We start from the raw sequence: 16768 nt of genomic DNA on the forward strand, positions 1-16768 counted from the left end.
TCAGTCAGAACTGGAAACTGGCAAGCTATTCTGTAACTTAAATGGATGACTGTCTTTCTTAAACTTTCAGGAAGCTTTTTAACTGAAGACAATGCTTTTTCCTTTTTAAGGAGTTCTGTATGATGGAGGAACAAATGGAAGGCATCTCTATACCAAGACCGGGTACAAGATTACTGATGAGATACTCTAGTTATTTTATACTCTTTTTTCTTCTTCTTTGCATTTATATCCTGCCCATCTTATTAATAGCTAAAGGCAGCTTACATCAGGTTCTCCCTAATCTTTTTCCCCAACACCAAACCTATGAGGTAGGATGGACTGAGAAGATGTGATTGGTCCACAGAGTTCCATGATCAAGTGGGGACGTGCACCTGGCTCTCCTTGTTCAACTTCGCCACTTTAACCTCTACACACACTGGTATCTATCTCTATAAGGAACAACTTTGCACTTATATCATTCATCTAACCAATGTTGCTTTATCCTGACTGAGTTTCTCCATTTTGTGTAGACAAGTTTACTTTCAGCTTGAGATTTTTTTAAAACTATCCGTGTTGAACCTGGAACATAGGCCATGCAATAAATCATTGTGTCACAGTAATTTAGAGTTATAAGGCTGCTCTTTTGGTGTAAGAGCAAAATGGTATAAATGTGATGTACCAATCCACATTTTCAATGTTACAGACATTACTTGGTATGTTTTTCTTCCTGTTTCACTGTTTTTACCACACCTTTGTGTCATTTGATTAAAATAATTGAGTGATTTATAGCAGGTGGCAAGCTCTAGCCAAACTTGGCTTATCTTAAAAGTCCATGCAGGGTTAGTTTCCATGAGGAAATCCCAGGACATCAGAAGAGGCATCTGTAGTTCCAGTGCTTTCATCAAAATGATGGAAGCAGTGTTCCACCATAACAACACAAGCTCCACCCCTTTTGTACATGCATGCAATATAAGAAGATATGTAGAAAAGAGGCAGAGCTTGTATCATGTCAGTACAATGGCGCCCCTCCCCCCGCCCGGGTTTGGAGTTAACAAGGAAGGAAATGACAAATTCGAGCAAATCACCACAAGCTTCTTTTATCTGTTTTTGGTGTGAACCACCCATGAGTTACGTTTATATTAGATTAGGGTCTAACTCTGATGGTTGCTTATTAGCTTTTGAGTGTTTATTAACTTGTTTGGGTTGTAAATTTTTGTTCAGTAATTTTGTTTTTTAATGACAATATTCCAATTTGGATATCCTAAGAAACATGGCCCAGAAAGAAACCTGCTGAAATAAATGGGAAGTGATATAATTCAACAGCATTAAACAAAGGGTATAATGAGCATAAATGTTTCCAAATTTATTCTTACTATGCTTTTCACTAAAAAATGGAGCACTGGGAGAAATTCCACGACTGGCACATACATTACCTCTCCAGACAACAGAATTTAGGGCTTAAGATATCTGTCTGTCATGTGCAGCTCCAAAACCCTCTTTTTCAACAGTGGTTTGATTCTACAAAGTTTGATACTAGCTTGGTAGTCCTTAGACATTCAGTCAGACTTTCTACTTGTAATACCAGAGTTAAAAGTGTGAGGCTAGCAACAGAGAGACCCATGTTCAAATCCTGGCTAAGCCATAAAGCTCACTACTGGGTGATCCTGAACAAGCATAATCTTCTGTCTAATGTTCAGAACAGGATTGTTGTGAAAAGTTAAGTGAAGTGAGAATGATATACGCTGCTCTGGACCACTTGGAGGGAACGGATGATAGATCAAATATTCCCTGGTGTTACTTCTCTACCTACAAAAGATAGCTAAGAGTAAACCTTGCACAAGCCCTTTCCTTACTTGAATAATAAGTGTCTCCATGTCTGTCATTGCCATACAAAGGGAAATGATGTAGCAAGCTCCCTTTGTTTTGAACCGGTTCCACTTTAGCCACAGTGAGAGGGGTTGTTATTTGCTAAACAGCTGCACTTACGAGTTCTGGGTGAAAAGCTACCAGTGATTTATGCAACCATTTCTGGCTATTGTTTCTTTTATCGCAAGGGTGCAGACCCAGGGTCCCTTCAGCATCAATAAGTGCCATGCAGGAGTCTTCATGCTGGATCAGCCTCAGCCAAGTGTAGTTGAACTTTTGGTTCTGCACATAGAAAAGAATTAGCAAAGGTAAAGATTCAATCAGATTTTTTAAAATTATAAATGATTCTCTGTGACTACACCCTGGATCACTCTGAGATGCTCTTTCCAGGGCCTAATCGACTACTGTCCAAAGGGTCACTATATACAGTTCCCCTTCTCAGTTAGACCAGTGCTACAGGCACATGTGAGACATGTTTTCAGAACTTCTGATCCATTAAATAAAAGGCAACCTGTCAGACTTCGTTATTTTCATTGTCCCCTTCCTCTCTCTTTCCATACTTACTCATTTTGCTACTTTATAAAATACATAAAAGTATGTTTGGTGTATAGATAGTCCTCGAGTTATGACTACAATTGGGACCAGAATTGCAATTGCTAAGCAATATGGTCATACAGTGTGATGTCATGTGACCACATTGCTTAGCAATGGCGATCCAGGCAGTCCTGGTTGTTATCGTAATCCCAGACGTGTGGTTGTTAAGCAGCAAGCGGAGAGTCCCAGTTAAGGAGTGTGGGGGTGCCGTGGGGGGTGAGGGTGCCCTGGGAGGCCCAGCGCAGGCCACGCACAAGGGGGGGGGGCGGTGCTGCAGTGCAACATGAGCTAAGGAAGGCCGGGGAAACAATGTGCAGGATGCATATGAGCACAGGGAGGCTGGGGAAAGAGGGCATGGGGTGCATGCGTGTGTGAGTGCAGGAAGGCCGGGAAAGAAGGCATAGGGTGCATGTGTGTGTGTGAGCACAGGGAGGCTGGGGAAAGAAGGCACGGTATGTATGTGAGTGCAGGGAGACTGGGGAAAGAGGGTGTGGGGTGCATGCAAGCGAAGAGGGGAAGGAGGGTGTGGTGCATGCGAGCGAAGAAAGCCTGGAAGTGGGAGAGACTTACCCAAGCGACTTGCAACCTTTCCTGCTGGCTTCCCCACTGACTTCGCTTGTGGGAAGCCGGCAGGGAAAGTTGCAAATGACAATCATGTGACTGCAGAACACTGTAACCAGTCTAAGTGCTAGCTGGTTCCCTAGCACTCAATTTTTGTTCACGTGATTGCAGGGGCGCTGCAGTGGCTGGAACTTTGAGGACCAGTTGTAAGTTCCTTTGTTCAGTCGAAACTTCGAACGGTTGCTGAACGAATGGTCATAACTAGAGGACTACTGTACAGAACTGAAAAGTGTAGGTTATTCAAACAATAATTGTACATTTATTTTTAATTCACTTTAACACTTTAATTTCTGTTATAAATGGAGCTACAAACTGCTTCATTTTTCCCTATTCAAGAAGCTATTATTGAAAGCGTAAGAAAGCATCAATTAACCAAATACAAAAAAGTTACATATTCAGGATAGATATAGAAAGGATTAATTTTCAGGGAAAAAATGGAAGAGGGCGACAATAAATTCAAAATACACATATTGTCACATGAAAAATGACCTAATCAGTGTTATTTTCTGCATCTGAAATACTATTGCTCTCAGCATTTCTGCTCTTTTAATTTTATTATTTAAAGATTTGCCTGTATTGAGATGAATGGGTAACAATTATGTATTTAAAAAAAAACCCAACTTCTGAAGCAGTTCATATACTATTTAAAAATAAAATGTTGGGAAATAATTCATAATCAAATTTTAAAAAATTTCTTGGGGAAAAACACATTAAAAAGACTTCTTAAAAACTTGTAGTCCATGACATTGCAAACTACTTCCCCCCCCCCCAATTTTTCCACTTTTTCTCCTGGATCTTCACATCTGTATCCCTAGCAGAGCTAACAGAGCATTCGTTTTGATTGGTTAGTGCAGAAAACTAGGAGGCATGAGCAAATTTGAGAGAAGGCACACTCCTGCTTTGTCTGGATGCGGATAGCCTTTAGTGACCTGCTGGTGTGGACTAGGCCATGTGCCAGATCCAGGCACTGGGACTCTCCTTCAGTGGCCTTTATGCTCACAGCCCTAACCCACTCCTGAGCACTTTCCAAGCCAACCCAGCTAGGATCAGGGTGCTCTTGTCTAGTCTCACCTGACCCCTATTCCAAGGGTGAGTCTTCCTAGGCTTCTTCCTGGGGGCTATCACAAGGGCCTGCTCCAAGCAGCCTGACTGTTGCACCCCTTCTGCTTCTTGCAGGAAAAAGCCAGAGTGCTCAGGCAGAGGCTATCATAAGATATCCCCAGCCTGAAGAGGGAATTCTGGCAGGAATTCAATTTTGGGTGTGCAAGCCACCTTGTGATCCCCTTCTGTCAGCCCCGCCAGGTAGACCAAACCAGGAAATCAACTCCACAAGATGGCTACGAATACTCTAATTGAGATTGGCTATAATAACAGAATATAGCAAGTCTGATTGTGCTGTTCCTCCTCCTCCTCCTCCTCCTCCTCCTCCTCCACCTCCTCCTCCAGTGAATTAGGGAGGCATCTGCCTGAGCTGCTTCTGAATGTTACGTTGTTCTGCACTTAAAAAATGTGTCAGCCCCTTTTGCCTCTGTAATGGTTCCCGCACAACTCCATCAAGGTCGTCTTCCTTATTCTCCACACCTTCTGCTTGGACAAGCTGACAACTGGCTTATCCAGAAAGAACTGGAGTCCTTCTGAGTGCAGATGGGCTGCTGCTCCTTTAAATCTGAAAATGATACAATCCTCACAGCTGGGCAGAGAACGTAACAGCATATACAGGACCAGGTCACATCCAGTATTCTGAAGAGGTTTTAAAGTATATATATCTAGCCTCTGAGAATAATGAAAAATAATTCCAGTCTTACCTTGTTATTAACATCACATGTTTCAAAGGTAAGACTAGACTGATTCACAGTGATGCACTTATCCAATGCTATATTAATAATCTAAAAGAAATAAATGATGAAATGCATTTAGGAAAAAATAACTTCAAATGATCAAAAAAGACAAATGTTGACTGAAAATGTTGAAACAGTTAAATTTTGTAATCTCTATTTAGCGTTCATAACTGCATCTAATTGTACTTTATTAACGGAAGAAAAATATTATGCACTGAGTATAGCAATTTATTACCAGCATAATACCTTCGTATGCCTGATCCTCACAGGACAGAAAAAGTACCACCAGAAGGCTGAAATGAAAAGAGTCCTGAAAGACATTTGGATCCTAAAGTTTCCACTTAGGGATAAGAAGGCAACTGAGTCAATGGAAGGATACATTCTGTAATGGAAACCAAGATTAAGGATCTAAACTCATTCATCAGATTTCAGTAATTTTCACTACTGTTTCCAGCAGGAATCCAAAACAGTATATACACATGACGCAGCACATCACAAGACATTATGTAATGTGCAGAAAAGGAGGAAGGAATAGTAAGCAAAAGAAATTAAAGACATGAGGTAAGGAATTGTATCTAACATTATTCACTGTACCTCTCTGCATCTCTCTATTCTTACAAACTATCTTTCAACATTCCAACATATTCTGATCCAAACACTGGCATTTGTTATTGTCACTGTCTCTGAGCAACTCATCAAATCCGTTCAGCTACATTTTTTATTTTCCCTTCCTCTCAACCCATTCATTCATTCTTCGCATATTGATTTGTGATTTGATCCTCATTCATTTTTTCTACATGAACAAACTACCTCAACCATGCTTGCTTCTTCTATACTTGGTATTCAATCCACACTCATTCAGTACTCATTCGTTCTTGATCGTATCTCCTCTTGTTTTACCATACACACTTAAGTATCCAAATCCTACTGCATTCAACTTACTTTTATGTTCCTTCTGAGATACCAAACACTGGCTACCTAAATAATAAAGGGGGCGTAAACACACTCCTGTACAGTGAATTTCATTTCTTTTGACTTATTATCCACTCCCTACCAGCAATCTGCTCATTTTAAAATTCTCCATCCACTTTCCCACCTTCAGTAAACATTTTATGAAGCTACATTCTCTAGGATTTTTTACCATTTATTTACAACTTTCAATGGTTCACTCCATTTTCCCTGTCAAACATGGCAAAGAAATGTTTGTCTTTGATACGTTAATTTTCTATATGCTCCTGCATGCTCCACATTGTATCTTACAATCTGCCCAACATTCATTGCAAATTATTTGTGTTCCCAGTCAACAATATGGCATCATCAGCATACAAAAATACAAACGTATTTATGTCCCCAACCAAGAAACGTCAATGTCAGCATAAGCATTTTTTACATTTTTACCACAAATATGTTAAAGAACTAAGGAAATGTCTCACATCCTTATCTTATTCTGTGCTCAATGCTGAACCATTCCCCAAGCATTCCATCTGTTTTCTCACACGGTTTATTTCAATCATAATCAGGTCTTATTACATTAAGCAATCAATCTCCAACTCCACACTTACAAAAATGATTCCATAACTCCACTGTCCTTCCAGGTGAGAATTTGCAGGTGCAATAAGCACAGAAAACAATTGACACTATGCCAGTTTTATCACCACTATGTAGGCTTGAATCTGAGCTTTTACTAGTGTTCAGTCATCTCTACCATTTTCTACCTCTCACTCAAGGCAATTCAGTTACTTCATTTCCTACAGCCCCTCATATTATAAGAGGGAGGAAAGTTTTGCTATGTACTATTTCCACAAAATGCATGGCTTTTTATCATGCCTCTTTGATTTACTCTGCCCCTATCTCCAAAGTTTTAGGTGAATATGCAAATGTATTTTATTCCTGTTGATTCAAATTTAATCAGTAAAATTCCTGATTCTTGTCAACAGCCCTTATATTAATCCTTGGCTGTAGAAACTTCACTTTCACTGCTTCAAATACTGTGGTTCAGTTTTTCAGAGGGGAGTCGCCAAGAGTCATTTCTATTTGTTGCTATATCATATCAGCAGCCTAAGCAGGGGACAGGTAGAAACTTAATTATCCACAGCTGACCTTTTGCAGTTAATTTGGTTGCCCAACCCATTGAAACAGCAATCTTCTATCTTAAAATTAGTTTGCCTAACCAAGACTAATTCATAGTTTTAAACAAACTCTTCCAGATTAATGAAGTGAGCTGTAATTTGTTATTGGAAAGGTCAAAAAAATAAATATAAATAAGTGGGTAAGCCCTCCTGCTGTTATAAGATCTCAGTTTGCTAATGGATTTGGAAGATGAGTGACTGGTTACATATAGCATTTTTTCAGTACTGAGATAAAAGGCTTATCAAGAATCCCTTTCTTCCCTCTCTTCTTAATATCCACTTCTTGTGATGCTTGAGCTCATGGATAGCAGAACAGGCACTAACCCATTCTCTGCCCTCAAGAGTAATGAGAGTCAGAAGAGGAAGGACTCCTATACAAATTCATAATTGTGCTGAAAAAAGGAATTTCAGCAAGTGCCTCTTATACAAACTATCCTAGAATTCCCTCTTTTACACTACTGTTATGACGCAAGAGCTCCAAATTGTTTGATCAGGTCACCATTCAAGATATTGTGTAAAATTTGCCGTTGCAGAAACAAGGTGAACATTATCAGAAGCAGGATCAGTTTTTTCATAGCATTATAACCTGTCATGAGATATATGCAGGGACTAACCCGTGAGAGCAGGAGAACATTGACGGAATACGTAGAAGGGAAAGTGTGATGGAAAAAAAATGGGTTTTCATTGCTGGAAAGTTTCTGCTTCATTACTGTAGTATAATTCACCTGATGCACAGCTCTGTACGTACAATGCTTCTTGCTTCTCCACATTCATTTCCCATGTTACAACTATGACTGTTTCATATTTAAGCTATTATAATATTAGTCACACAAATGAATATATGCACATAACCATTAACTGCTTGTTTCCCACTGAAAACTGAAATTACATGGAATTCTTCCATCTGAAAATGGGGTCTGAAAATGGCTGGGCAAATAATAAAATACAATAATACAATAAATAATAATAATAATAATAATAATAATAATAATAATAATAATAATAGACAATGTAAGCATAGTATTGGTGCCACTAAAATGATCCAGCAGCCTTTGAAAGGAATGAGTGGTGATAAATGTTGGACTTGAACTATAAAGACTTGGATTAAAACTGTTATTCAGTCATGAAGCAGCCTTAAGTGGCACTTCTGGCTAGCTACTATCCTCTCAGCCTCACTTTACAAGCCTACATCTAAGAAAGAGAATGAGACAATACATCTCAAAAGTAGGGGGGAGGAATGTGATTCCCAGATAGTGTTAAACTACAACTCCCAGCAGCCACAGTGAGCACAGGATCTAAGTATTATAGTTCATCAATATGTGATGGCCACAGGTTCAACTCTTGGGTTGGAACAGTTGTAAGTGGCAATAATACACAAACTAGCCCTTCTAAACTGAATGGTACAGAGGAGACCTCAGATTACCTCAAATGTACCTTTCATATACCCAACCACAAATTATATAAGCATTCTTCACCACCTCAGTTGGAGTCTTAATTTCCATCCCTACATTTTGACCATTTACAATTTCAGGCTCTTCTCTCATTAATAATATTCAAAATGGGCTGGTGAGATCAATTCGTAGATAAATGCTTTTTTCTGAGCTCATTCCAAGATGACACTGGGAAGAGAACAGGACTTAAACATCGACTGTGTTTTCCCTTCCCTAGCCCTCAGACTTACCGGAGGTAAAGGCAGCACCAGTGGAGTTTTAATTATATAGTCATAACATTTATGATATACTTTCAGGATCCTGTAAGATCTGACAGGATTGGCATATTCCAAGTCCTATCAATGCAACAGTGCCATCACCCTGGAGATGTGGCCTCTGCTGCCCTCTGGAACATTCCCCCTGAACTCCATGTGGCCCTGATCTTGTTATGTTTTCAAGATGTAGCTTTTTCAGCATGCCCTGGGCCAAGGTGGGTTGTGATCCTGCTTGTTGAACTATATTTCATCATGTATAATTAATTCTATTATTTCCCTAACATGGGCTTTAGTAGTTTTATTGTAATTTGCTTGATTTGTCCTGCCATGTTGTTGTTTTAATCCTAAGGTAAGTAGTCCTTGGCTAAATAAATAGACAAATAAATCTGTAATAATCCCAAAGTGAGGATACCAAATAGGATAAAAAGCATAAAACCACAGAATTACAAATTCTGATAAACATAGTCACAACATTTTAAAAACCAGAACAAGAACTATCAAATGCAGCAGCACAAATTCACTTTAAATCCAGGGTGAATAGGGTGCTTTTACAGGGTCCTTGTTTAGCAATCACAACTTGGTTGTTCAGCAAAGCAATTGCTAAATAAAAAATCATGACCTTGACTGTGCTTACAATTTTACACAGGACAACACGTACTAACTGGCTGTAATGGTGAACACGAGACAGAGAGAGATGTACCTGGCATGGATAACTGAAGTTTTGCAATAGCAAGATACCACATAGGATCTCCATTAGGCCAAACACTGCTATAGCAGCATCCCAAGCGCGAAGAAGAACCATGGGAAATGTACTTTCAAGATGTGTAGAAAACTATAACCGTAAGAATTACAGTTCTGTATAATTCTTCACATATAGGATGCTGTTATCAGAAACTACGTAACATGAAATTGTATGCCTTATGTCCCACAAGAACTGTATCTCCCATGTTCTATGGATTCAGGATGCCGAAATGGTAGTATCAAGAACCAACAGATTCCATCATGGCTTGAACATGCTCTGCATGTAGAGATGACAGGTAAAAAGGAAGCTAAGCAGGAAAACTGCATTTGACATGCAGTTTTCCTATGAATGAATCAGGTCTGAAGCCCAATCTGGTTTGTATTTGTGGGAGATACACTTTTTTTAAGAGAATGGTTTTACTTTATATAATGGATTATCAGCACAAGCATTTGCTGGAAGGAGGATGCATTAAATCCTAAAAAAATTTAAAACAGCTTTTGGAAAAAGAAAGCCAAACAACTTCCTCCCATCTCCCATTGCCCATAAAGGGCTTTATGGGATCACTTTGTAGTCCTCGAGACTGCTTTTCCAGGAGAACCCATAATACATTTTTTGCTACCATGGCTATCACTTATAGCTACTAAATTATCTTTGGACTGGAGAATGGGCATTAAAAGTTCATTAAGATGCATTATAGCACAGTTTTATAGAAGTTCTTGGTTTTGGGACCCAATAGAAACAATTCCTATTTTATTCCAGAAAAGAACAAAATGGATTTCTAGTGCACTCTAGTGGTTGCAAGTTGAAAGTATGAAATCCTTAAGGGCTTTGAAGCAAACACCCCTATAATTAGGGGGAATGTCCGAAACATCTCCTTGATATCAACATATCTCCTTTAGGTAATAGTTACATAAATATATAATAACAAATTATATAGGTTGTGGAAGATAACAACAACAAAGCTTATGCTTACTGAAGGAGGATTAGTGTGTGGGGCTTACTAATTTTAAACATTTCCTCATTTTGTTGATTTACGAATATTGTTCCAGAGATCTATACCAGCTTCCTACATAAATTCCTGCCAGATGCTTCTGGGAAGAAATATTATGAAACATGCTGCTTTTTTCCCTTCTACATCCCAACATACTGTCTCAGAACCAGAATTCATGTCTAACAAGTTTCCACTGATAGAACTCTTTTGATAGCATTATAATTAATTTATTTCAAATCAGAAATGTTGTAGTGTAATAAATAAATATCCAGGAGTAACAATGGAAAATCCTGAGAAAAGAAAAAGCAGTGCTTAAGAAAAATGCAGATTTAGAGCAGAATGCATGAATTCAGCAGCATCTACAGTATAGGGAACCCATCACCAGTAGCTGGTGCTTCCAAAAAGTAGAGGTGATAAATATCTTTCTGTCTGTATCACAAACATATATGTATAGGTTAGGTTCACTCATTGCTCTAAGCCATAATGCAGTTTGTTTCTAGTTTAGTTTGGTGTGTTGTGTGAACACATGTAACAGTGGCTTATTCAACATATGTATGTACCCATCACATTTTCTTTTCTGAGTACAAAATAATATGTAATATGCAGCAAAGCAGCAAGAAATATTAAACAAAATTAAATGTAGACATTATAAATTATAGACATGAAATAAGAAAAAAGAAATTCAGTTAAATCTAGTTTATACCAACACCATTCACTGTATCTCTCCATACTTGCAAACTAGCAAAAGTCTTTTATATTCTTGCAAACTATCCTTGCTTCTCCTAAATCCACATACTGATTTATACATTCATTAGCTTTGTTCTTCTCACCTACCTCTTTTTGAATCAGCTTGGGTACATTTTGGCCAATATGCCACAAGACCAGCCAAAGCCTATGATTATTCCAAGCATGTTCATTACATTCTATGAAATCTCTGTTTTTGCCATTTACTCCATCTCCATTCCAAGTTGTAATCTTCCTTATGTTATGGTCATCACCAGATGGGCCCGCAAATATTCACCTCCACTGACTATTGAGGCTTTAGTTAATCTAAGCTTTTGCATAATGTTTTTATTATAATTAAAAATTAAACTATACTGTAGCATAATGTGCAAATTCAGCTACTTGCATGGATAAGCCATTTACAACAACTTTGGTTGGCTTTATCCTTCCCCAGAGCGCCTTCTACCTTATTGATGTCAACTCCAACCAGGAAAGATTTTTCTCTTTGTCCTGACAGTTAAATTAACTTTCTCTATCTTTTGAGGCAAAACACCTTCAAAAACTAGTTGCTGGGAACAAGAGAACCAGTTAGCTGCACAATCACTGCTGAAAATGAAATGCTAGTACAGATAAAGGAAAGTGACTGTTTTCACTTCGCAAATAGAATACAAAGCAAGGTTTAGGTCAGAGCTCCAAATATCAGTAGCCACAACTCATTAGTATTAATTTATCTCAAAATATTCGTATCTGCCAAGGACTATGCAGAGAATTTATGGAGCCCAGGGCAGCTATTTTTGTTTTTAATTTTCTATCCTGCCTTAATTATTTGTATAAATAACTCAAGGCAGCAAACATACCTAATACTCCTCTTTTCCCCACAACAACAACCCTGTGAAGTGGGTGGGGCTGAGAGAGAGGGACTGGCCCAAGGTCACCCAGCCGGCTTTCCTGCCTAAGGCGGGACTAGAACTCTCAGTCGCCTGGTTTCTAGCCTGTTGCCTTAACCACTAGACCAAACTGGCTCTCCATGGGGGAAGACTGTAAACCAATATCACATGTCAGTCTGAAGTACAGAGACCTTCATTTGTAGAGGCCTGTTGAAAACTGCCTCAATTCACCCCAACCTTTACATAATCCCTAATCTCCCCAAAATTAGTATCCACTCAGGCCTTCAAACCAATTCTCATTCAATTAATTTATCCAACATGGAGATGCCACACATATCCCCTACCCACTCACAAATTTGTTTTCAATTAAACTAATTCTCTAGAGTCCAGTTGGATTGAGGGGGCATATAAATTTCATAAATAAATAAAATTTGATAAATATATAAATCCCAAATATCCCACTAAGACACTTCAATATTAACTGCTCATTAAGATCTCTTCAATAATTTTACTCCTGCTACTGATTTGTCATTTTCCTCTACCTGAAACCAACTGAGTCCAATTTTTCCAGCTATGAATTTAAAGCAGCAGAACTCAAACAACAAAATCAAGAGCAATATCTCTGCTCTACCCAGTGCCACAACAGTGGGAAAGACGATTGCCCTTCTGTCTATGCTTTGTAAGTTTCCTGAATGTATCCTGGCAACTGTGTGATGCCAAAGAATGACACAGCAGAGCTTTTACATTCTCCACCCTCTTTGTCATCTGACAATTTAGGTGCCTTCATAGGGATAAGTAACAACAAACTCTGCAAATTATTTTTCTGTGTTTACTTTGTATAAGCATACAGACATTAGAATCCCAAGACATATTCAAGAGTTTGAGATTACAAAAAAAAAAAACCCAATAGCAATGCCCTTTGATTTTTGTATTGTGGATTTTGTCCTCAGGATAATGATTCAGTATACTGTGCATACAGAAGTCCACAGTGAAGTTTTTAAATTACTATAAACTATTGGAACAAAACTGCATTATGCAGCAAGGTGACATAATACACCTACCCACGCACTTACCCACCCACCCATTTCTTTAGAACTTCACTTAGTGGAAAATTCAACTAACATACCTTAATATATTTTGCTGCTACTAATATTAGCTTCTTATAGTGTACAAGAAGAAAAGAAATTAAGCTTAAACAGCAATTGACATAAGCACATAGCACAGACCTGAGTTGATAAAATGAACATACCAGCCCATTAGCTTTAACGAGAGGGGCCTCCAAATCAGGATACACGTTTTCCAAATACCACTTGAAGTTTTTGCACTGAAGCTGCTCCCTCAGTTTCTTCTGCTGAGTCAAATCTCCAATTTCCAAGTTTTTTTGAATGAGGTGGTAACCATGTCCATAGAAAAGATCTTTGTATTCATCCAGCCAAACCTCTGCAACACGGGCCAAATTCCGCTCTACTGTAGTGAGGCGATCTTTAGGGAAGGAGTATGGGTTATCATTCCTAAAAATATGACCTACTCTGGAACACGGGATAATCTCAATTTCTCCTCCACACATCCAAACCTGGTAAAATAAAAGTAGGCCAACAATGGATATAATTTCTGGCAATTTTATTCCCTCTTCTGCAGCATGTAGATATATATGATATGTCTTAATTTGTTTCATTTTGAGAAATTCCACATCTACCCGGATCAGAACATATCAAATTATGATTAGCATCAACCATGTATTTAGAGCCAAAACAATGGCTGGGAGTTCCAAAACTCTGGACAACTCATGGCTTAGAACTCCTTCTCTAATTTCAATTTCCATCTACTAAGAACTACTCTCATTGTTGAAGCCTTCAGAAGTAGAACAATGGCCATAACAGTTGTTTATCAGTTCAGACATTACACCAGTTATAATGAGCACAAATATTAGTTTGCAAACTCATTTCAAAACATTTTTTTTGATGCAAGCCAGTGGTGAGGTCTCCATCTATGATCTGTTGATTGAGACTACATACTTCATTATGGTAACACTTCTTTAATCATTGTTTTGTGAAAATTTAAATGCAAGTGTAGGTATTGTGTGATTGGTCGGCATTTTGAGCTTTATGTCTTGGTTGATAGGGAAGTTTAAGATTTTGTTTAATGAAAGTTATATTTTGATAACACCATATATATTGCTCGAGAAGCCTCAAATTTAAAATATTAGTATATTTTTAATTATAGAATGATAAATAATACTCATATCTATATACAGGGAAACTTCAGTTTTCTTCATTTCAGTGCAATTGACTTTGCACTCAATAGACACAAATGATTTAAATAATGCTATTTGCATCATCTGTGTGGCCATGATAACATACTTTTGATTTACCAGGCTTTGGGGTATTATGGATATTCCCTTCCATAGATATCAGTCAATTAAAATGAGATTTCATCGTATCATAAGGATAATATACTGTTTACTTTAATGCAGATATTTCTGATCATCTATAGTTAAGAGAATTGGAAACTATTGCATATGCAGGATTTAGCTACTGACAAGAGAGCATTAATTTGATAATCATTCAAGCAGAAATAGAAAACAAATGAAAATATGTTTAACATACCTTGAATGAGATCTCCATATTTTCACCTCCCCAAACATCAAGGCCAGGATCATATGTCCCAAGCTCAAAAAAATACTTCTTATCAATAGAAAATAACCCACCTGCCATCACAGGACACCTAATAATTGAACCAGAAATCAGTATGTACATTGCAATTTAGGGGAAAATGAAGATTTTGCTTTTTAAGGACATTTCCTTTTGCACACAAATAACAAGTACCTACTTCTATATGTTTTGAAATATGATCTTGTTATATTAAATACAGTGGGACTAGGCAGACCTGCAAATTCAAAACACTAGAAATCTAGTTTAGGGGCAGTTCAACTTTGGCATTTTTGATTGATAATTTTTTTTCAAAATCTTATAAAGTCTTCTCTTGATTTATGTTAGGCAATATTTTAAAGTAGGCACAGAGAACTTGTGGCCCCCCAGGTTGTTGCCAAATTATAACTTCCATGAACCAGAATGGGCAGAGATAATTCAGCAATATCTAGAAAACCAGAAGTTCTTCATTCTGCTTTAAGGTAGCTTCTTTAGTTGAATAAACATGCTATATTTAACATTATGTTAGCTTCCATCCAGAAAGAAGAAATTTTCGTATCACAAAATATGTATCGTTCTACCATGCTGAAGATTTATTACTTATAAAGCAATTCTGTTCACAAAAGTTTAACTTCATATACTTACCTAATTATATCAGTTTCCTTAATCTTATTTTTTTCAATGACATCTGAAGGAATTGGCTTCCACCCAAAATTCATTGGCCATGTGAAAACACCACGCTGAAAACTATCCACAGTCATGTAACTAAATGATGGAGATCATGCAAGAAATTAATTTAAGTTACTATAAACTGGATGACATCTTTGGGGATTGGGACTAATAAAACCTGACTAAAAACAATAGACTGCAACATTATGAATTGTTTAACACAGTGTTTCTCAACCTCAGCAACCTGAAGATGTGCAGACTTCAACTCCCAGAATTCCCTAGCCCCAGCCAGTATGTCTGGCTGAGGAATTGAGAGTTGGAATCCACACATCTTAAACTTGCTGAGTTTTGAGAAACACTGGTTTAACATTATGAAATGGGTTTGTGTTTTCTTTATTTTATTTTAAATTGAACTTTACAACAAACAAGAAAGGACCTTAAGAAAAGATATTCTACCAATGTTCAGTTTGAGTGTTTTGCCCAAATGGGGTAACAATCTGTGTTACCAGATTGCTTCTCCTCTTGTCCCTCTTACTTTATAAATGTTATAAATGTGTTTTGATGTAACGTGCCTAGAAGAGCTTGTCAGATCATGCCCTTCAACAGAGGAAAGTTGAATACTAAGAGGACAGAGTCAGAGTACATGAGGCCATGGAGGCAGGGCCAGTTCAGTTATCACTGTGCCTCTTCTGTGCGTTGGTAGACCTTGTCCTAGAAAAAGCTATGCTACACTCCCTCTCTGCACATGGATCGCCTCTGTAGTTTCAAGGGAAACATGGAAGGATAAAAATCACCTCATATCTTTGTCACTGATCACTTCAATAACAGGGCAAGCAACTTTCTTTCTATTTAAATGAATTCTGTCCAGGAGCGGCTCCAGCCACCCCACGTTGCATTCCACATGAGAATCTAAGAATGTCAGGACGTCACCTAGAGGAAGATGTAAATGTATGAGTAATTTCCATTATAACAAGGAAACAGGAAAAACTCGGGAAGATTTACAGTATTTATTGGACCCTTGAAAAACAATTCTATCAGCTTTCTGTTGTGGATAGATATTTAACATATAATCCATACGAAGCAAGGAAGTTCATGGGAGACAAGGCTTCAGCAGTTTTTTCCCTCAGATTATATTTATTTATTATTCGTTCAAAAACTTCCACCTTGCCACAATATAATTCATAATGCTGTTTTTATTGTTCATTTTGGCAAGAATTATAAAAGTTTCACACTAAGAAGTGGCTTGGAAATGCTAATTCTTAACTGTATCTTAATCATACCATACATTTTTTGCAACACACAATTTTTATATACCAATGGAAAAAAAAATGTCCTTTATGGCATTTCACTAATTGATAAGAATGCCTCCATTGGTC

The 16768-nt window shown here is 37.8% G+C and overlaps 1 protein-coding gene across 1 annotated transcript in view; it reads right to left on the reverse strand.

Annotated features, from left to right (window-relative positions):
- Positions 1-16768, reverse strand: part of GALNT5 (polypeptide N-acetylgalactosaminyltransferase 5) — a 34414-nt gene that overhangs the window by 1865 nt on the left and 15781 nt on the right. Inside the window, exons 4-9 of the mRNA XM_063318347.1 lie at positions 16187-16322; positions 15369-15488; positions 14682-14799; positions 13325-13648; positions 4866-4946; positions 1966-2127 (exon numbers count right to left, since the gene is read on the reverse strand). Of these exons, the coding sequence (XP_063174417.1) occupies positions 1966-2127; positions 4866-4946; positions 13325-13648; positions 14682-14799; positions 15369-15488; positions 16187-16322 (941 nt within the window). The remainder of the gene's footprint in view (positions 1-1965; positions 2128-4865; positions 4947-13324; positions 13649-14681; positions 14800-15368; positions 15489-16186; positions 16323-16768) is intronic.

The sequence above is a fragment of the Candoia aspera genome, chromosome 1, assembly GCF_035149785.1.
Source record: "Candoia aspera isolate rCanAsp1 chromosome 1, rCanAsp1.hap2, whole genome shotgun sequence".
Lineage (NCBI taxonomy): Eukaryota > Metazoa > Chordata > Lepidosauria > Squamata > Boidae > Candoia > Candoia aspera.